Source organism: Elephas maximus, chromosome 7 (assembly GCF_024166365.1).
Source record: "Elephas maximus indicus isolate mEleMax1 chromosome 7, mEleMax1 primary haplotype, whole genome shotgun sequence".
NCBI classification, from domain to species: domain Eukaryota; kingdom Metazoa; phylum Chordata; class Mammalia; order Proboscidea; family Elephantidae; genus Elephas; species Elephas maximus.
In genome coordinates, this window is record NC_064825.1 from 49214162 (window position 1) to 49235582 (window position 21421).

At 49.7% G+C, this 21421-nt stretch overlaps 1 protein-coding gene across 4 annotated transcripts in view; it reads right to left on the reverse strand.

Annotated features, from left to right (window-relative positions):
• Window positions 1-1743: 1743 nt before the first annotated feature.
• Window positions 1744-21421, reverse strand: part of P2RY6 (pyrimidinergic receptor P2Y6) — a 33976-nt gene continuing 14298 nt past the window's right edge. The window contains exons 2-3 of one of the 4 annotated variants that reach the window (XR_007518183.1): window positions 4244-4311; window positions 1744-3015 (exon numbers count right to left, since the gene is read on the reverse strand). Coding sequence is in view for 3 of the 4 variants with exons in the window: in XM_049889915.1 (XP_049745872.1) it covers window positions 11738-12724 (987 nt within the window). In the remaining variant the exon portion in view is untranslated. Of the gene's footprint in view, window positions 3016-4243; window positions 4312-11270; window positions 12759-15873; window positions 16619-21421 lie in introns of those variants that run through there. The other 3 variants (XM_049889915.1, XM_049889916.1, XM_049889917.1) reach the window with 3 other exon arrangements.

Genomic DNA, 21421 nt, shown 5'->3' on the forward strand with positions numbered 1-21421 from the left:
GGACGAAGTAACCAATCCACCCAGGTGGGGTGACCCACGACAGGTGCCAATAGATAGTTACACTTCCTGGCACCAGGTCCTAGGATGTCTGGAGGACCATGCTGTTTTGTTCTAGCAACAACCTTGGTAGATACGCTTCCGGAGTCTGTGACGTCACTTGGATCATTGCTGGAGAGTCTGGCATACGGGGGCTAAAGCCCCAGTGGGAACCGAATTTATCAACCTGAAAGCCTCAGGAAGCACCTTGGTCCACTCTGCTGGGGAAACCTTGCCTGTAAGCATTTGAATTTGTTGTTTTCAGGACACCGTTCTTCCTTTCCACCAGGCCCTCAGCCTAGGGGTTGTAGGGCGGGTAGTAATGTCATTGTACTTCATTCTCAGCCACGCGTTCATGCACATCATGACCTATAAAGTGTATCCCCTGGTCGTTATGAACCCTTTGGGGTATCCTGTATGTTATGGAATGAATTGTGTCCCCCCAAAATGTGTGTCAGCTTGACTAGGCCATGATTCCCTTTATTGTGTGGTTGTCCTCCATTTTGTGATCTGTTGTGGTTATTGTATGTGTTGTAAATCCTAACCTCTATGTTTTTTTTTTTTATGATGTTAATGGAAACCCTGGTGGTGTAGTGGTTAAGTGCTACAGCTGCTAACCAAAGGGCCGCAGTTCGAATTCACCAGGTGCTTCTTGGAAACTCTACGGGGCAGTTCTGCTCTGTCCTGTAGTGTCACTATGAGTCAGAATCGACTCGATGGCACTGGATTTGGTTTTGGGTTATGATGTTAATGGAAACCCTGGTGGTGTAGTGGTTAAGAGCTACAGCTGCTAACCAAAATGTCGGCAGTTTGAATCTACCAGGTGCACCTTGAAAACTCTGTGGGGCAGTTTGACTCTGTCCTGTAGGGTCACTATGAGTCGGAATCGACTCCATGGTAATAGATTTTTCGTTTTTTTATGATGTTAATCAGGCAGGGTTAGAGGCAGTTAGTTAATGAGGTGGGACAGAATTTATACGACTAGGCTGTATCTTGAGTCAATCTCTTCTGAGATATAAAAGAGAGAATCAAGCAGAGAAGAGAGGGACCTCATTACCACCAAGCAAGAAGAGCCAGGAGCAGAGCACATCTTTTGGACTTGGGGTCCCTGCACTGAGAAGCTCCTAGATGAGGGGAAGATTGAAGACAAGGACCGTGCCTCAGAGCTGACAGAGAGAGAAAGCATTCCTGTGGAGCTAGCGCCCTCAATTCAAACTTCTAGCCTCCTAAACTGTGAGAGAATAAACTGCTGTTTGTTAAAGCCATCCACTTATGTCATTTCTGTTATAGCAACACTAGATAACTAAGACACCATACATAACACTCAATTTTTGTAATCCCTTTATTGTAGCAGCTTGGTTTGCTTGTTTACATGGGAATGCCTATGTCAAGTGGGTGACACTATCCACAAAAATGAGAGTGTACTTCACTCCTTCACTAGGGGGCAGTGGAAAAAAAAACAAAAAACAAAAAACAAGGGGGTAGGGGCCCTATTAATCTACCTGCCAGTCAGTTACTGGCTGTTTTCTCTTATGTATCTTCCCAGGATTGTGTGGCAGACACCTTAGGTGTTGGCACAGCACACGGGGCAATTTTGTACAGCACTTACCAGATTCCTATACTTTACTGTTACGCTTGCCTCTTTGGCTATTTTTTAACCAACACAGGCACTACAGTGTCTGCTTTTCTGGTGAATTCAATGGGCAGCTTCCCCCTCAGGATGCACCATTCTAATTTGTGCTATACTGTCTGCTTCTTGGTTTCCTGGTGGGGAAAGGGGTGGATGGGCTGCTACCTGAAAAACAGGTCAGCATCCAGGGTTTGGAAGTGATCCCAGATGTCCTGCTACAAGGCTTTCCTCCACAGGACTGTACCCATTATTGTCCACTGCCTCTTATGCCACTGGCCTATCCACAGAGTCAGCCCATAGGCTACCACCCAGCTGTCCATACATAGGGTTAAGGGCCAGGGTTCATGGGTGATGACCATCCACTCAGCCCTTAGTTCGGCCCATTGACTGCTTTGCCCTGAGCCAGTTTCAAACCAAATGATGTTAGTGGAGGCTTGCACAGCCACCGCTGTCCACAATGTGGCATACCTTGGCTAGATCCATCTGTGTCCCAGGTGTTTGCTGGCAATGGGCCTTCCCCTCTCTTGCAGGAAAGGGGAGGTGGCTCCAGTTGTGCACTAGCCTGTGCTGGGGGGTCATCTTGATATGTCACTGGACCAAGTACAGCCTGTAACACTTGGGACAACAGACTAGCAGAAAGGTCACTGTACAATTGCAGGTATGTGTGCCATGTGGTCAGCGTAGCTGTCTGGGCGATAGCTGATGATGATTTGGAAAATAGCCCATTGACCCACCCATATATGGGCAAAGCTGTGCAAAGGGTGACAGCTCCTGACCCTGTTAATGGCTCTACCTGGCAGAGAGCATGATAGGCCACTAATAATTCCATCTCCATGGGACTGTATCAGTTTTCTGCCCCCCTCCACAGTTGGGACCAAATCCCTAGGGGAACTTCCGTTGCATCATGGCCTTGCCAGAAGGCCCATCCAAAGCCATTCTTGGCACTGTTCACGTCTAACTGGAAGGGTAACCCTTCCGGTATTGTGCCCAGTGCTTTCACTTCTGCAACCAACACCTTTGCTTTCTCAAAAGCTTGCTGCTATTCAGTACCCCAATCCCAAGAGGCACCCTTTTTTTTACCAGTTGATAGAGTGGTCTCAAACACTGGGTCAAGTGGGGAATAAATACTCTTCAATGCCCCAAAAGACCCAGGAAGACCTGCACTTCCTTTGGCATCCTAGGGATGGGGTACTTTGTATCTTATCAACTATGGCTTCAGGCAACACGTGGGTCTTACCCGTCCAGACAACCCCTAGGAATTTTACTGACGTTCCGGGCCCCTGCACCTTGTGGAGATTCACGGCCCATCTTCTCCCCTATAGGGGGATGATTAGGATGTCTAGACACTCCTGTAACACAGAAACATCCTTAGCAGTTAACATGATGATGTCATCAATGTAATGAAATCAACGGACATAGCAGGGAAGGGGAAAAGAGTCAGATCTCTAGCTCCGATACCATGGCAAATAGTGGGACTATGTAAACATCCTTGGGGGAGCACTTGAAATGTCCATTGCTGTTCCCCCCCCCCCCCAGGTGAAGGCAAACTGGTCCTGGGTGGATGGGGCTAGAGGGATGCTAAAGAACGCATTGGTCAGATCTAACACAGGTCCCTACTAAGGGTTTCTAACAAAGAAGTTATGCTCGAGACTGTAGCATGTACAGGAGAGATCAATTTGTTAAGTTCCTATAGTCCACATGTGCCAGGACTCATCTGGTTTCTTCACAGGCCACATACTGCTATTAAAAGCACTGTGGGCTTCCTGGAGGATACCTACTCATTTTAATTACAAAATAGTTTCACTAATTTCCTTATGTCCTCTGAGCAAATTATATTTCTTGATGTCTTCCTCCCTTCATGGTGGGGGCAGGGTCACTGGTTCCTATGCCGTATTTCCCCCCAGGACTGCCTTTACCACCCTCAGCCACAGTCGGAATTCTCCCACAGACATGGTCAAAATCAGTCCCATGAGGACATCCACCCCTAGAATATATCCCAGTATTGGGAAAATAGAAATTTGATACCGTTTAGGGGGAGTGTGTCCTACGTGCAGTGTCAGAAGTACCTGGTGTATACAGATGGTCTTCTCACCATACCCATCCATTACCAAGGTGGGGGAGCGTCCTTGAAACCACTCAGCGTTCCCAAAGATGAAGAGTGCCCTCCGTTCCAGTATCAACCACAGCTAACACCCGCTGCTTGTTTGTTCTTGACCAATGTATTGTGACCTCTACATGCGTCCTCTGGTCTCCCTTCAGGGCCCTGACCTGTGGGTGACCTTGACCCCTGACTAGTCTCCAGGTCACACGAGGCAGTAGGACCCAGAGGGCGATCTCCTTGCTCTGGTTTCGGATCGTTCCAAAGGCTAGCCAAAACTGAATTCAGTTGCTTATCTATCTTGTGCGCGGCTGTTCCAGCAGTCGCTAAGTCCACCCACATCTGCCTTCAGCTCACTTTCAAAGGGCCCTTGGAGCTTTGTCTCAAAGCTTTCTCAGTCTTTCTTCTTTTCCCACAGCTTGCACCCTCTCCTCCCTAGCCTTCTCGGTTTCACCTAAATCAGCTACAGCTTGACTCACCTGATACACCTGACACACTGTGTGGTACCAGGAGGGAGGAGCCGCCTGCAGGATCCTTGTTTTCATTCCTGCAGTAAGAAGTTCGATAGTCTGGGCCCTGGAAGTGCTGGGCGTAAATGGCGTGGCGCATACCTAACTCCGGAATTAACTGCTGTAACTCTTCTATGGAGGACCATTTCCCAACCGTGCTGGGACAGTCCCCCTCATTCAGCCACGCTCTTCTCTAACACAATGTGATCCAATCTGTGAGGCTGTGTGTGCCCTCTGTGTTCCAAGCTTCCTGTAAATGCCGCTGAAGGGTGGGGTGTTATACTGCTCATTTTCTCACCCTTGGCTCCATTTAAAGAGACACTGTCTCCCCCAATATCCCACAGAAGTAGTAACCAAGCTGCAATAGCTTCCTTCCATTTCTGATGAAATTACCCACACAACTCAATAAGCTCCCACATTATCATGGAGTTTGCTGGTGGGATTTGATGTCTGGGGTAATCAGGTTCCCAGCTAGCTTTCATCTTATGAGTAATGAGTGGCCGTTGGGGCGGGGGGAGGGTGCTCTGCATTGTCGGACTCTCACACTGTCACTTCCACATCAGATTCACTACTAGAGCCACTCTCCCACGGATTCCACCTTTTCACATCCCAGTCACTTCTCATTAGCACTGCCCTAATCCTTGCCTTTGGCACTTTGCTCCCTACCCCAGCTTTACAAACCCACAGGTGAGGTCTCTAATTGCTCATCCTGCTCTCAGATGCAGCTACGTAATATGCCAGCATTGCCACACAGGACTGGCAAAAATTTCTTTTTAACTGCAGCTCTTTTGTAGGGCTCTTACGCGTGCTTCAGGCATTAGCTGGGTCTTGGTGGCCAGCTGAACAGCCTAGAAGCAGTGGCCGTACCATGGGTGCTGCTAGTCCCCTAACTTCCTTTCCACACTTATAAAGGTGTGTGTCTTCCCACAGCTGTGCTGTGCCACTTGGCATTTTCAGGGTGTCCCCGTACTCATGTGGTGGACTGCGTGCATCAAGCGTACAAGCCAGACCTCCCACATGGAGGTCGCTGGCCAACCCAGGATTTACCCTGTGGATGCCTCACTTCCACTCACCATTTCTTTGGTCTCCTGGTTGGCTTGCCAATTATCCAGGCATGGACCGGTAACTTGAAATTTGCCTCCAAAATTGGAGGGTGCCAGGAGATCAAAGAAAGAGGAGGGCAACTCCAGTGTGGCGGTGAAGGAGTTTGTTATTAGGGAGATTTACATATCAAGGCAGTGGTCCCCAGCAGCAGGAGGACCAAGATAGACCTCCATGCCCAGCAGCAGGGCGGTGGAGGTTTTATACTGGTCAAGGACAAAGGTGGCTCCATGCTAGAGGGTTACATAAGACTGCCTCAGCAAGGTCACATAACAGGGGCTTGGAAAACAGCAGTGAACTAACATAAACAGCAGTGAACTAATGGAAAGCAGCCTGTTTTCCCCTTCAGATTCTGTCATTTGAAGTCAGACTCTTGTCTCCTCTAGAGTCTTTTCTTTCCACTCTTTTGAGGAAATTTTTGGTATGAGGGAGACCCTCATCCCAGGAGCCCCCACTCTCCCCCATATGATGGCCCCTACTGTCTGAAATTTGTACTTTTCCAAACTCCTTCACATCTTCATATTGTCTTTATATCACTCCTGGCATAGAGGTCCTTATCCCCCATATCACAGATGGGCAAACTGATGAAAGGAATAAAGACTTAGGTCACAGGTTTCCAGCGTCCTGCTGCTTGGCCTTGAGGTGAGTTCGCTGGGGCCCACAGCTTAGGAATCTCCATGGTGAGGAGGGACAGCATTTAAGGATCTAGGCTGGCCTGCTACCACAGATTTCTGCTCCATCAGCCATAGAGAAGCTAATGGTCCAAGATGGCGTTCCAGCTGTCACATCCACGTTGTAAGCAATAAAAAGGTGGTGGCCGTGGTGGGGGGGTGGTTTGGTTGATTCGGAGAGGCAAAGAAAAGACACCACCTAACTCTTAAGAACATCTTCTCATATCACTCTGCCCTAGGGCACTTCTGCTTGCACCCATTAGCCAGGAGTAAGTTACCTGGCCATACCTAGCTGCAAGGGAAGCTGGGAAATGAAGTCTTCATCCTGATAGGCCATGTGCCCACCTAAGGTGGTGAGAATAGATATTGTGGTTGGCATCCAGCTGCCTCTGTCACACCTTTCTAAGGGTCCCCAGTTGCTGGGACTGGGTGGAGGAGTGGGCACTTGGCTGACAAGTGAGGAAAGGCAAGAGAAGGCAGGGAGGATAAGGCAGGAGAGATCTAGTATGTGGGTTAGTGAAAGGCTCTGACAAAGTATGTGGTCTTGGCAAATCAGTTTCCATATCTTGGCCTCAGTTTCTCCATCTGTAATAGTAGGTATTATAAGGATTAAATGAGAAAATATGTGTAAAACACTTTGCAAGATACCTAGAACCCGGAAGGCCCAGTAAATGGTGACCACTATCATTGTTATGGCTCCCCAGAGCCTCTCCAGGGCACCCAAGTCCTTCCCTCACTAGCTCTACCAACTCTCCAGCCTTATCCCTCAAATTCCTCCTTTAACAACCTTCATGCCTTTGCCCATGCTATTCCCTGGACCAGAGGTCCTCTCTCCTTCAATCCATTACTCCAGCCTTTAAGATCCAGCTGCACTGCTCCATCCAGCCAGAAGTCTTCTTTGACCCAGCAGAGGCTAACCTTAGGCCCCTCTGAACCCTCATAGTCCCCTAGCCCACCACACTCTGTCTGCACACCCCTGCCTGTGACCTGGTCTATGTCCCATCCCGCCAAGCAAAACATCCCAAGAGCAAGCCCCACCAACCATCACTGAATACGATCTGGGTTAAAATGAGGAGAAAGTAGGTGGATAGGGAGTGGAGGAGGGTGGACGAAAGAGACAGAGGGAAGGAGAGGAGAAGGAGGAATTTAAGCCCTCTAAATATTGCTTAGAGTCCCTGGCACTGGCATTTAAGTGGGTTTTCCTTCTTATAGGGACAGATGGGACTTAAGGATTATGGCTCTTGTTTTCAAAAAAGTGTGCAGAGCTTACTTTCTTGAAAGATCAGCTGCCTCTCCGTGCTGAGGGAGAAAGGAAGAGTTGCAACCCCTTGTGTAAAGCCACCTGTTTAGAAACCTTCTCTGCCTATCCCTAGAATGAACCCTGGAGGAGTCTGTGTTCCAATAAGGCAAGATAATGATAATACTAACACTTATTGTATGCTTACTATGATCCAGGCATTGTTCTAAGTGCTTTGTACATATTAATCAATTTAGTCCTCACAACATCTTTACAAGGTAGGTGTTATTTTTGTTCCCATTTTACAGTTGGGAAAGCTGAGGCACAAAGAGTTTAAGTAATTTGCCTAGAGTAACATAGCTAGTAAATGGCAGAGCCTGGATATGCCCAGGTGGTCTGGCTCTGGTGTCTGTACCCTTTATACTATTCTGCCTCTCAAAGGGAAGCTGGGAATGGAGTTAACGTGTGACCCAAAATTTCGACTCCTGGAAAAGTAACCAGAAGGTCCGGCTCCTGGTAGTCTGCTGGAACAGTCACCTGGGACCCTGCTCAGGGGCCCAGCCTGGGCTGTGCGCAGGGGCAGAGACGCTCTGTCTTCTGCTCTCTCCCCTCACCCCCAACTCACCCGCTACAGGCAATTGAAGAGCCTGGTCTTAAGGTGGGTAATATCTGTATTGGTTGGCACGACATTGCACTGTATAGGGAATAAGAACCAACTTCTGTCTTCTGACATCCCCACACTTCTATTCCAGGCACCAAGGTTGCACCGAGCCTGAAAGAACCACCTTGAAGGGGTGGGTGAAGGAGAGGTGGGAGTCTGGGCCTCTTCCTGGCATTTGATACTCTGACCCCAGCTCCTTTTCCAGCCATCTCCCGCCACACACCCAGCCCTCCAGGCTTATCTGAAACTCATTGTTGCTTTATAGTCATGCTGCTTTCTACCTCTGGATTGTGCATACGCAGTGCCTTCCACCAGGAGCAGCCTCCCTATCTGCTTATTAAATTGTTTCCCAGCTGAGGCTCCACCTCTTCCAAGAACCCCTCCTGATTCCTACCTCTGCAGAGCTCCTCCAGCCTGGAGTATCTGGCCCACTCTCACCCTTGTCTGGAGGGTGGCAGTGGGACAGCTCTTGTTTTCTCACATATAAAGCCATATGCTATCTGCCCCAGCCCTCTGCCCATCCTCTTCAGGGCAAAGCCTAGCACAAGACTGGCCCAAGTAGCCCAAAATTGTTCCCTACTTTCATTTGCCGAGCTCCCTGTCAACCTTCAACATCTTGTTCAAATGGCTCCTCTCCAGTGAAGTCTTCCCTGACTCCTTGGGCTGGATGCCAGAGGCATTCTCTGGGCATCTCCCCACCTCCAGCTCTGACCTTACTGTATCAGTGTCTGTACCTTCAGGAGTTGGGAGCCTATATGGGGCAGGGTTGGGGCTAGTTCTTCTGGTGTCCCCAGATTCAACCAAGGCTCAAACACAAGGTGTCAGTAAAGGTTTGAGTAATGAATGGAATGTCATACCCCCTCCCTGAGAGCTCATAGTCATCCCTCAAAATGCAGCTCAGATGTCCCTTCACAGGAGCTTTAATCTCCCCCTCCCATCTTCCCTCTTCCCCTTTTTTGGTGACTTGACAGCACGTAGCATACCCCCTGACTATAGTATATGTCACATTATATTTTTGTGAGCAGTTTAACATGGTTTCCCTAGCTCCCCATGGCTGACTGGGACCTTCTCAAGGGCTAGACCCAGGCCTAGGAATGCCTGCCTCAGAGAATGGGCTCAGTATATATTTACTGATGAGATTTTTGGGTCTGTGGTTGACCTCCCTCCATGCCTAGCTGAGCTGAGCTCTGATTTTCTGTATGCATGGTCTGGGGTTGGTGGGGCTTCTGCTGCACCAATCACTAAGGCCAAAGATGAGGAAACTGAAGATTTTTACCAAACTTTTGCAGTCTGAAATTCATCAAACATGCAATCAAGATGCATTGATAATTACTGGTGATTGGAATGCAAAAGTTGAAAACGAAGAAGCATCAGTACTTGGAAAATATGGCCTTGGTGATAGAAACAATGCTGGAGATCACATGGTAGAATTTTGCAAGATCAACGACTTATTCATTGCAAATACCTTTTTTCAACAACCTAAATGGTGACTATACACATGGACCTTGCCAGATGGAATACACAGGATTCAAATGGACTGTGTCTGTGGAAAGAAACGATGGAGAAGCTCAGTATCATCAGTCAGAACAAGGCTGGGAGCTGGCTTCTTAACAGACCATCAATTGCTCACATGCAAGTTCAAGTTGAAGAGGAAAAAAAATTAAAACAAATCCACAAGAACCAAAGTATGACCTTGAGTATATCCTACCTGAATTTAGAGACCGTCTCAAGAATAGATTTGGTACATTGAACATTAATGACTGAAGACCAGACGAGTTGTGGAATGACATCATACATGAAGAAAGCAAGAGGTCATTAAAGACAGGAAAGAAAGGAAGGACCAAAACGGATGTCAGAAGAGACCCTGAAACTTGCTCTTGAATGTAGAATAGCTAAAGTAAATGGAAGAAATGAGGAAATAAAAGAGCTGAACAGAAGATTTCAAACAGCAGCTTGAGAAGACAAAGTAAAGTATTATAATGAAATATGCAAAGACCTGGAGTTAGAAAACCAAAAGTGAAGAACATGCTCATCATTTCTCAAGCTGAAAGAACTGAAGAAAAATTCAAGCCTCGAGTTGCAATAATGAAGGATTCTATGGACAAAATATTGAATGACACAGGAAGCATCAAAAGAAGATGGGAGGAATACACTGAATTGCTGTACCAAAAAGAGTTGGTGAGTGTTCAGACATTTCAGGAGGCAGCATAGGAGCAAGAACTGACGGTATTGAAGGAAGAGGTCCAAGCTGCACTGAAGGCATTGGTGAAAAACAAGGCTCCAGCAACTGACAGAATACCAATTGAGATGTTTCAAGAAATGGATACAACGCTGGAAGTGCTCACTTAGCTATGCCAAAAATTTAGAAGACAGCTACTTGGCCAACTGACTGGAAGAGTTCTATGTTTGTGCTCATTCCAAAGAAAGGTGATCCAATAGAATGTGGAAATTATTGAACAATATCATTAATATCACACATAGGTAAAATTTTGCTGAAGATAATTAAAAAACAGTTGCAACAGTACACTCACAGGGAACTACCAGAAATTCAGGCTAGATTCAGAAGAGATCGTGGAACTAGGGATATCATTGCTGGTGTCAGATGGATCCTGGCTGAAAGCAGATAAAACCAGATGTTTACCTCTTTCATTGACCATGCAAAGGCATTCAAGCGTGTGGGTCATAACAAATTATGGATAACATTGTGAAGAATGGGAATTCCGGAATGCTTAACTGTGCTCATGAAGAACCTGTACATAGGCCAAGAGGCAGTCACTCAAACAGAACAAGGGGATACTGAGTGATTTAAAGTCAGGAAAAGTGTGCGTCAGGGTTGAATGCTTTCACCATTCAATCCATATGCTGAGCAAATAATCCGAGAAGCTGGACTATATGAAGAACAGGCATCAGGATTAGAGAAAGACACATTAATAACTGCAATGTGCAGATGACACAACTTTGCTTGCTGAAAGTGAAGAGGCCTTGAAGAACTTACTGATAAAGATCAAAGACCACAGCTTTCAGTATGGATTACACATCAATATAAAGAAAACAAAAATCCTCATGACTGGACCAATAAGCAACATCATGATAAGTGGAGAAAAGATTGAAGTTGTCAAAGATTTCATTTTACTTGGATCCACAATCAATGCCCATGGAAGCAGCAGTCAAGAAATCAAATGATGCATTGCGTTGGGCAAATCTACTGCAAAAGATCTCTTTAAAGTGTTAAAAATCAAAGATGTCACCTTGGGGACTAAGGTGTGCCTAACTCAAAAAAAAAAAAACAAAAAAAAACCCAAGCCATGGTATATTTTCAATCACCTCATATGCATGGGAAAGGTGGACAATGAATAAGGAAGACCAAAGAAGAATTGAATTATGGTGTTGGTGAAGAATATTGAATATACATGGACTGCCAGAAGAATGAACAAATCTATCTTGGAAGAAGTACAGCCAGAATGCTCCTTAGAAATGAGAGTGGCAAGACTTTGTCTCATGTACTTTGGACATGTGATCAGGAGAAACAAGTTGCTGGGTAGGACATGATGCTTGGTAGAGGGTCAGTGAAAAAGGAAGACCCTCAAAGAGATGGATTGACACAGTGGCTGCAACACTTGGCTTAAGCCTAACAACGATTGTGAGGATGGTGCAGGACTGGGCAGAATTTCATTCTGTTGTACATAAGGTCTCTATGAGTTGGAACTGACTCCAAGGCACCTAACAACTACTGTTCCAGTGACAATGGCAGACATGATGGTTGACCAGGCCTTGGGTGTCCTGCCTCCATGGGCTCAACGACCCTGGCGCTGCCACTTGACTGTGAGTTTTCGCATTAGCTTGTGTGGCCGATGGCGGAACTTCTTCTGGGTGAAGTAGAAGAGAATAGGATCCAGCACACTGTTGAAGCTAGCGAAGGGCCGTGTGCCCTTGTAGACAGCTGCAAAGGTTTCCAGCGTGGGACAGGGGACTCCGGATGTAGAGCGGATTGCCAGGTAGGCTGTCTTGGTGATGTGGAAAGGCAGGAAACTGAGGGCAAAAGTGGCTGCCACTACCACAGCCATGCGGGCCGCCTTGCTACGCCGCTCCTGGGCCACGGGCCCTATCGGACCATCCTGGCGGCACAGGTGAGAGGCCAGGCGGTAGTAGCAGGCCAGTAGGAAGGCAAAGGGCAGCAGGAAGCCGACGACTGTGAGGGCAATGCCATAGGGCATGTAGTGGGTGGCGAGGGCAGGTGCGCTCAGGTCGTAGCAGACGGTGCGGTTACGCTGGATGCCTGTGGTGGCAAACACAGCTGTGGGAAGGCACTGGGCGGTCACGGCTAGCCACACAGCCCCACATACTAACCAGGCAGCCCAGCGGCCCCCGTGCTTGTGCCAGAGGGCCAGAGGATGGCAAATGCCCAGGTAGCGCTGGAAACTGATGCAGGTGAGGAACAGGATGCTGCCGTGCAGGTTGGCGTAGAAGAGGAATCGGACCAGGCGGCAGGCGAAGTCCCCAAAGGGCCAGTGGTCACCAGAGGCATAGTTATAGATGAGCAAGGGCAGGGAGCAGGTGTACAGCAGGTCAGCCAGGGCTAGGTTCAGGGTGTACACAGCCGTGCGGGTCAAGGCCCGACGGGACATACAAATCTGGGCGATAACGCAGACGTTAAGCGGCAGGCCAGTTGCTAGCACCACTGAGTACACAGGTGGCAGGAGGAGCCGTTTGAAGTTCTCACGGTAGATGCAGTTACTGGGTAGTGAGCCCACATCCTGGTCAGTGCCATTGTCCAACTCCATGGCTACCCAACTGGGCTTCCTATGTTGGGAGACACTGGGGAAGTAACACAACCTGTCAGTGACCACGGCCACTGAGTACCCAATAGGCCCCTGACCTTCTCTGGGCTTTGATCTCCCCATCTGAACAATGAAGGTACCAGCTTTGTCCATCTCTGATATATACCACCCACACAGAGGCCCCACAGAGCCCTCACTTTAGGGAACCTGGAGTGCAACAAAACTCAAGCTTGGGAGAAATCCAATTTGCTTTCTTTTTTATAGTATCCATTCCTCAGCAGCCTTCCTGGTGAACTAACTTATTTATCCTTCAAAACCTTGGTCAAATGTCTCCTTCTCTTTTAGTGGAGCCTGACAGACTTGGCTTTCGAATCCCAACTCTGCTACTTACTAGTGGTGTGACCTCGGGCTAGTGATATACTTTCTCTGAGCCTCAGCTTGGAAAATGGTGGAATGATGCACCTACCCCTCAGGGCTGTCAAGTAGACACTGCAGGACTTCCTGCTATCCCTGGGCTCCCTGGAGTTTGGAGATTGTGACTGCAGTGGACCTACTTGTCTTTCCCATGAGGACTGGAAGCCCCCTGAGAAGAAGTGCCAGGTCTGGTGCCTCTCTGTCTGAGATCCTAGCCCAGTTAACCGATATGACCTCAGTCTGGACTCCACCTTCCAAAGCCTCGGTCCTTCTTTTGGCTGCAGTTTCCTTATCTGTAAAACGAAGAAAGGAGGGGATCCAGAAACTTCCCGAGGCCTTTTTCCACTTGACTTGGGCTACAAAGTCTGATCTGGCAGAACCACTAAGGCAGCAGCTCCCTCTGGTGGTAAGAGTGAGAACAGCTTCCCTGAAGGCAAATGGGTGAGGAACCAATCAAGTCAACCCCTTAAATTATGGAGAGGGAAACTGAGGCACATGGAGGGGCAGTGACTGCTCCCTCTTACTCACTGAGTTAGAAACAGATCCAGAACCAGAACATAAATCATGTGACTCAGAGGAGGCAGTTGGTGTAGCTCACAGGCACAGGGCGCAGAGGTTATAAGCCCAGCTTCAGAGCTAGGCAGGTCTGGGTTCAAATCCTGACTCCCTCACTTCCGTGTTGTTTGACCTAGGGCGTGTCACTTGCTTTCTCTGGGCCTGTGTTCTTATCAATAAAATGTGCCATGGGCCTGACATGCAGTGGGTGCTCAACAAATGCCATGCTGTTGTACATCACACCTAGTCCCTCATCTGTCAGGTTGGGTTTTGGGTGGGTGGGCAGCAGCACAAATGCCTTAAGGGGTTTCCTGACAGGGAAAGTCTGGCTCCTGTATACTTACCTCCAAACTGGGATTTCCATGTTTACTGGCACCTAGAGAGAATTTACAGCCTAAATTCAGTGGACCTCTAGGGCAAAGCCTTTGAGATAGTGGATCCAATCCTCCCAACTCCCTGTTTTACTAGCGAGATAAACTGAGGTTCAAAAAAAAAAAAAAAAAAAAAATGAAGTCCTGCAAATACATTCAGAGGGTGGTAGAAGGTTGAGACCATGTGTACGGATCCTGGCCCAAATAGTCAAGTTCAAATCTCAGCTTCCCATGTGTGAGTGGTGTGGTCTTCACCTCTGTGCCTCAGTTCCCCCACCTGCAAAATGGGGTGATACAGTACCTGCATCACAGAAGTGTGGTGAGGATCAGGGCCTGGCACACGTATTAACTGTTCTTAATGTGAGTATACTTTGTCAGTAGGAATCAGCTAAGTAGAGATTTTACAAAACTGTATTAAAGAAAAACTCTCCAAACTAATTCTTTTCAACTTAAATTTGATTCTGATGAAAATATTTTACTCAAATTCTGGCAATTGCAAAAATGATGTTAGGATTCTCTAGTTTGCAGCCCATGTCCCACACCACCTGGTCTTTTACCATCAAAGCTCCTTTGAGGGCTTCAGCCCATGCGCTCTGAGGGTTGGGTGCCCAGCTAAGACCAGAAAAGGAAGCGTGGTGGTCCCCCCAGTGTAGCCAGGAACCCACACCAGTACAAGAAAGAGAAAATTCATTCATTCATCTTTGCATTCATTTGTTAAGGCTGTTTACTCATTCGTGCATTTGTTCTCTCATTTTCACATTCCAAACATTTACTGATTATTTGCTGCCTGCTGGACACCGGAGGGCACGGTATACAGACACGAAGCAGAGATAGAGATGCTAGTGTGAGGGGGAGACCAGTGTAGTCCAGAGGACCGAGGGGGCTTTTCAGAGGAGGTTGAAGGATGAAGCAGGGCGCTGGTGGTTGAGTAGGATTTCCATGGTGGAGAGGGGTTTGAGGATACCTCAGGTGGGGAGGAAGGTGAAGCAAGCAGGATCTGAGAGGAAGCCAGCCTGCTAGGGCTGAGGGTTATGGTGAGGAGAAAGTGGGTAGGAGGAAGGGTACTGTGCCCTCGAGCTTCTCTTTGGGAGGCCTGGTGTCCTCAGACCTACCCCTTGAGAGAGCCCCTTGCCTCAGGTGCCCTGAGACTTCAATTGTTTTCTGCCCTTCCCAATTCCTGGCCTTCACGGGAGCCCTTCCCTCTTTCTCAGAAGGAGACAGGGGGCTGCACAAGGGGATCTAGGGAGCCCTTTGCCTTCCGGGCAAACTTACAGGGTAGTGCCGGCAGAGACAGGGCTGGCTGTTGCCTAGTTTCTCCATCTGCTCTGCCTTCTGAGGACCTAGGAGGGGTGAGCTGTTCTCCCAGTTTCTGGCAGGGGCTGGTTCAGTGAGACCTCAGGCAACAGTTGATGTGGTTCCCACTATCTCTCACATCTGTCACCTACTCTTGGGCCCTAAGCCCTGGAACAGCTCAGACACCAGCCTCTTACTGGCCAGCCACTACTCTGGCCAGGTTGGGGGTTTTCCAAGAGGTGAATCTAACTACACCCTTCCCTGCATCCCTCTGTTCTTTGGGGAAAAGCCCAAACCCCTCTCCTGACAATCAAGGCCCCTGTCAAGCCCTCCAGCCTCATCTAAAGTACCCCAGCCCCACTCCACCCCGCCCCTCATTCCTGCCCCCCTTCTCTCTGGTCACATTGTTCCCCAGACATTGAGATTGCCACACAGCCATTCATAGGCCAGAGGCCCAGACCCCATCTTCTGCCTCCCCATCTTTGCTGTTCCCTTCACACAAAGTGCCATCCAACTCACCTCCATTCGTCAAAACCCTAACCACCCATCAATCCCCAGATCCGAAGTGGCTTCTTAGTTTTCTGATCCTCCAGCTGGCTGGAGTTCCTTCCTCTGGAACCCCCAATTCTGCTCATCTCCTCTAGGTTCCACAGTTCCGTGGATCTCCTCTAGGTCAGTGTTGGACTCAGCGTGTCTGCCCAAAATCACAGTTCCTTGTGTCCAGCTGTTTGCCCCTCCCCAGCCTCCACACTGGTCCATGACCTTGAACACATTGACACTCACGTGCAGTCTCCTGTTCCCACAGCACTTTGGTGGCCCTGTGTGCGTTGGGGCAAGGGGAGGTCAGACCTGAGGCTCCCTACTCCCCTGCCTTCAGCCCAGACTGGGACACCTCTGACGGGGCAGGCAGCTTCCTGTTTCCTGGAGGGCCTGTCTCTGACTGAAATAGCCCCTGTGGGGATGGTCACTTCCCTGCCCCCCGCCCCCTCCGCCCAGTGCCAAGGCCTGGCGGAAACTGGGCCTGGAGGAGCACAGAGGCAGGGAAAAAGGCCTCCTTCCAGCAACCCTCTCCCACCCAACAGTGGAAAGGAAGGTGAGGGAGTGGAGAGAGAGATGGGGGAGGACCAGAGGCTTCCGGTCAAAGGCCAGCCCCACAGATCCAGCCCTTAGCCCTGTCTCAGTCTTCTCATTTGCCAAATGAGCAGACTGATGATTAAAGAACTCTTAGGTCTTTAGCTGTAACACCCACGGAGCCAGTGGGTATGCATTCATCTTCCCAGCCACTTACTCCTCTATCTACCCCTCCTTCCTTCTTTCATTCAGTTGCTCATTCACTGATGTGCCCTCTGTGTAGTGAGCCACTTATACACTCACTTATCTGGCCACCTTCTCCCTCCCTTCCTTTTCTTCACAAACATTTGTGAAGCACCTAGTTCTACTCTGTTCTATAGGGTCGCTATGAGTCGGAATCAACTTGACAATGGGTTTGGTTTTTGGGTTATATGCCATCAGATCCTCTCATATTCCCTCATTTAGCAGTCACTGCCCACCTCCCACTTGGTAGTTCTAGAGCTCATTAAGAATGATGTGTTTGGGTTGTGGGGACAGGGGTGATGCCCCTGAGAAATCACCTGGTTGAGATTCTCTCTGCCTGTGCCAAGCCCTCCTCTGGTCCCTCTTCACCACCAGACCAGGGCAGGGCTCAGAGCTGTTAGGATGGCCAGAGGAGAGATGGTTCTTCACTGTCCCGAGGAGGCCAGCTCCAGGAATGATGGCAGCAATCAGGGAGGGTGACCTGGAAGAGGTGGGCTTAGATTTGGAGCGGCTAAGGCAACTGGGCATGGGGGCAGGATGGTGCAGAGAAAAAAACACTGCCCTGGGAATTTGAGGCCTGGGTTGGCACCCTACCTTTGCCTTTACTCACTGCCTGACTCTGGACAAGTCCCTTCCTGTCTCTGAGCCTCCTCGGTGGAACTTGGTGACATTGATCTCCAGAAAGTTGGGAGGATGAACTGCCAAGGAGGGAGTAAGGAGCCTTTGTACACTGTAAAGTGCTGTGCAGAATCTTAGGATCCAAGAGTGTCGGGAGCTGAAGGTTTCCTTAAAACCACTGACCTCACCACCAAACCCATTTTATAGGCAAAGGGATCGAAGAACTGGATGGGGGCCAAAAGCATGGACCAAACTGGAAAATTTCAGGCTTTGAACCACCTGGTAAATGCTCAGCCAGTTGCATACAGTTTGAGCACCTACTGCTTATTCAAGCCTGTGCTAGGAGGTTGCTTGCACTGGCTGAGAGCATGGACTTCCTGGTCTGCTTTGAGCAGTGCTGGGGTCCAGGAGGGCAAGGCAGCTCAGTGTTCAGCCCAGCAGCTTTGCAGGGTCCCCAGAATGACCTACCACTCCTACCAGGGTGAGGTACTGTCTGTCCCAGGAATGACAGCAGCTCCAAGGGCTTCCTGAGGGTGTCAGTCCCAGAGTAGGGCTTGGCTTGGCCACCTCAGCGGTCTCGGCTCCTGCCATCCTGGGAAACACAAGGCCATCTCCACTGTGCCTCACCAAGGTGACTCAGAGGTCTGCAGATCTGGAGAGCCCTAGTCCTGCCCCTTTGTCCAGACAAGGGTGCTTGGTGCAACCTCAGGAGCATAGGGAGGGCTCACTGGCTCCCACTTCACAGATAAAGAAAGAGACTGTTGTTCCTTCCCCACCCTCTTGATCCCTCCCAGGGGTTCAAGAGCATTTAGAATCTCTGGACCCCTGGCTTGGCACCTCAGCAGCCACCAAGTGCCCATTACCCACCCAGCCTTTTGGTTCTTTGCCTTATCAAATGAGTTTCCACCTTAGGGCTCACAAGGCCTCTGAGCCAAGTATAACAGGGCTTGGGATTTCAAAGAATCTCAGGATGACTGAATCACAGCAAAGGAAACAGCCTGTTCTCACAAGGTCTTGGCTTTGCCCGCTGACCTGACTGGCCTGGGGGAGGGGGAGTGGGGTTAGGAGGGGAGCCTGTAAAGGAGTGACCTGCAAGGGCTCCTGGGGCAGGTGTACCTGTTGCAGAGTCTTAAAGGGCCAGGGGGCTTGGGCACATAAAAAGAGTGAAGAGGCAGGGTGCACAGTATGAGCAAAGGCAGGCGGTGGGAGACGAGGCCAGTCTATGTGAGAAAAGAGGAGCAAACATTGCAGCAAGAGCATGAGGTGAGTTGTGCAAAGAGAGGGCCAGGCAGGAGGCCTGAGCGGGGTTGGCTTGTCATAAAACCTCCAAGGCAGGGTCCAGATGCCACTGACTTGCTCCCAAGCCTGCCAGGGCTCCCTTGGCCCAGTCCCACCTTCTCCACTTGGCTTTTCAGGGCCTGTGCACAGGTTATTCCCTCTCCCAGGAATGCTTTTCCTTCACTTTCTCTGAATAATTCCTGCTTATCCTCCCTATGGAGACCTGATGGTACAGTGGTTAAGCATTCAGCTGCTAATCAAAAGGTTGGCAGCTTGAATCCACCAGCCGCTCCCTGGAAGCCCTATGGGGCAGTTCTACTCTGTTTTACAGGGTCGCTGTGTGTTGGAATCAACTTGACAGCAATGGGTTTGGTTTGGTTTTTATCCTCCTTATAGTTTTCTCGTCTGTAAAATGAGGATGATTGTTGGCACCTACCACACAGGGCTGTTTAATTAAATGAAACCATGTCTGTGAGGCGCCCTGGATCACAGTAGGTACTTGATAAACATTTGTTAACTGAATGAATCAACTCCAAGCCCAGCCCAAATGCCCCCTACTTTGTCCTCCCTCAGCCTACTTCAGTCTCCATCAGTCTCTGGGCCCTTAGCTCCGCGGGTCATTTCTTACGCGTCTACTCTGTGCCAGATTTTTGTCTGTATCTCTTGGGGGTAGAGATTACTCTCCATAGATAAGGGAACTAAGACTCAGGAAGGGCCAGTAGCTGCCCAAGGTGTCCCAGCCAGGTGGCATTTCAACACAGTCTTTCCAATTCTAAGAACCCCTTTTCCATTGCTGTCCCCAAAGTCCATACTTAGATGCTCAAATGACGGGATCCCAGAGAGGCTGTGTCTTGCCTGTGCTGAGGGCCTGTTGCCATGAGATGGCACCAGCGGACAGCCCCAGACAGCTAAGCTGGCTCTGGCTGTCTGCTGCCCTGGGCAGAGGGATGCAGAGAGGGTCTGCATACAGCAGAGGCCTTTTTCCTTGGCTGGCACTGAGCAGCCTCAGTACTGGGTTCCCAAACTCAGTTTCTCCTGACCCAGTCCCCAGCCTTTCTCCTGTTTATCCTCAAGACACAGGCCGGCTTCCCAGATGGCCTTCCCAGGCTCAAGGGCTCTAGCCCTTGTTCTCAGATTCTCACGCTGGTCACAGTGACTCATAGGAGCAACTGGAGACATTGGCAGGGGCAACAGGGCCAGTGCTGAGCCCTGTGCGCCTGAGGTAGAGGCCCTGAAGCCAGGCATCCACTGCTCACCTCCATTACAGATGTAGCATCGGCAGAAACACTCAAGTCCCTCACTCCACAGAGGGGACAGCCTCTGCCAGGTTAGTCTCAATTCAGATGACACCGCATGGGGTCAGTTTAGGCCCAAAGCAGGAGAAATTTAGTTTAGACACGAGGAAGTACTGACAAGGATTGACGCCTCTTGGGTTGCTTGTATCCTATGTCTCAGAAAGTGATACCCCTTTACATGACCCCACACCCCCCTCCCCCAATGCCCTCATATTTGTGGGGATGAGCAATTCTGATGGCCAGAGGCAGGAGCTGGAAGCCTGAGTCACTGCCGGCTACCCAGCCAAGGCAGGAACCAGCCCAGACCAGGGTGGACATGGGAAGAGGCTTCCCAACCTTGGCTTGACTGCCTGCTGGGAAACAAAGTCTGGAAACCCCCTTGCCTGGTCCCTGGCCCATGAGCTTAGTGGCAAGGGCACAGGATGACAGGAGTCAAGACCCAGCTTCCATTCACTGAGGAGTCAGACAGGCTGGGATCTACCGCAGACTTGCTGTGTGGCTGGGGAGAGTCACCTACCCTCTCTGAGCCTAGGCCCTCACTTGGTAAACAGAACTACCTTACAGGGTCATTATGCCTTCTGTGCTCTATTCACCAACCCAGCCCTGATCCCATGCAGCATCCAGAAGGGGTACATCCTGGGGCCTGCATTGGGGTAGCCTGAGGCCAGGTACCTGATGTACCAGGAGACAGTTGGCAGTGGGCAGAGCCCATCCCTCCCCCAAAAAGTTTCAATCCCACCAGTGGTGCCAAGTTAGCCTCGAAAGAAGCAGGCATGGCTGAGGGAGGGCATAGGGAGGGTCCAAGCCAAAACCAAACCCAGTGCCGTCGAGTTGATTCCGACTCATAGCGACCCTATAGGACAGAGTAGAACTGCCCCACAGAGTTTCCAAGGAGCACCTGGCGGATTTGAACTGCTGAGTAGCACTTTAACCACTACGCCACCAAGGTTTTCACAGGGAGGGTAGGGAACCTTATTTCTCTTCTCTTTTTCCACTTCCCCTTCTCACCTCCCACTCAACGGGAATCAAACCTGGAACTGAAACAGCTGTTTGAAGTGCAAGGAAGGGGAAGCTGTCGCTTTGGGGGAATTTACGGGCCAAGGCTGGTTCTTTTGGTTTCTTTCTGGCCTGTACAGGCTGAGCAAAGAGGGAACTTACATCTCTTGAACCCCTACTATGCGCCAGCTGCCCGTCCATGAGCTCACAGAATCCTCGCCACAACCGGGGCAAACGCTTTTAGTGAGCATTGGGTGTGTGCCAAGTGCTGTGCAAAATGCTTTGTATACAGTATCTCATTTACCCTTCACAATTACTAGCCCTACTTTACCGATGAGAAAACTGAGGCTCAGTAAAATTAATAAGAGATTGTCTCTTGGGAATGTGAATGAAGGGGGCTGAAGACCATGGCCGCCTTGGTGGGCACAAGGCTGAGAGGTCCCAGCAAACTTCTGGGCTGAGAAACTGTGGGGAGAGAGAGCATAGAGACTCAGAGATCAGTGGTGACAGGGCAGTCCCTGGTGAGCCGGGGGGGCGGTGGGGGGGAGAGGGGAGACAGTGCCTGG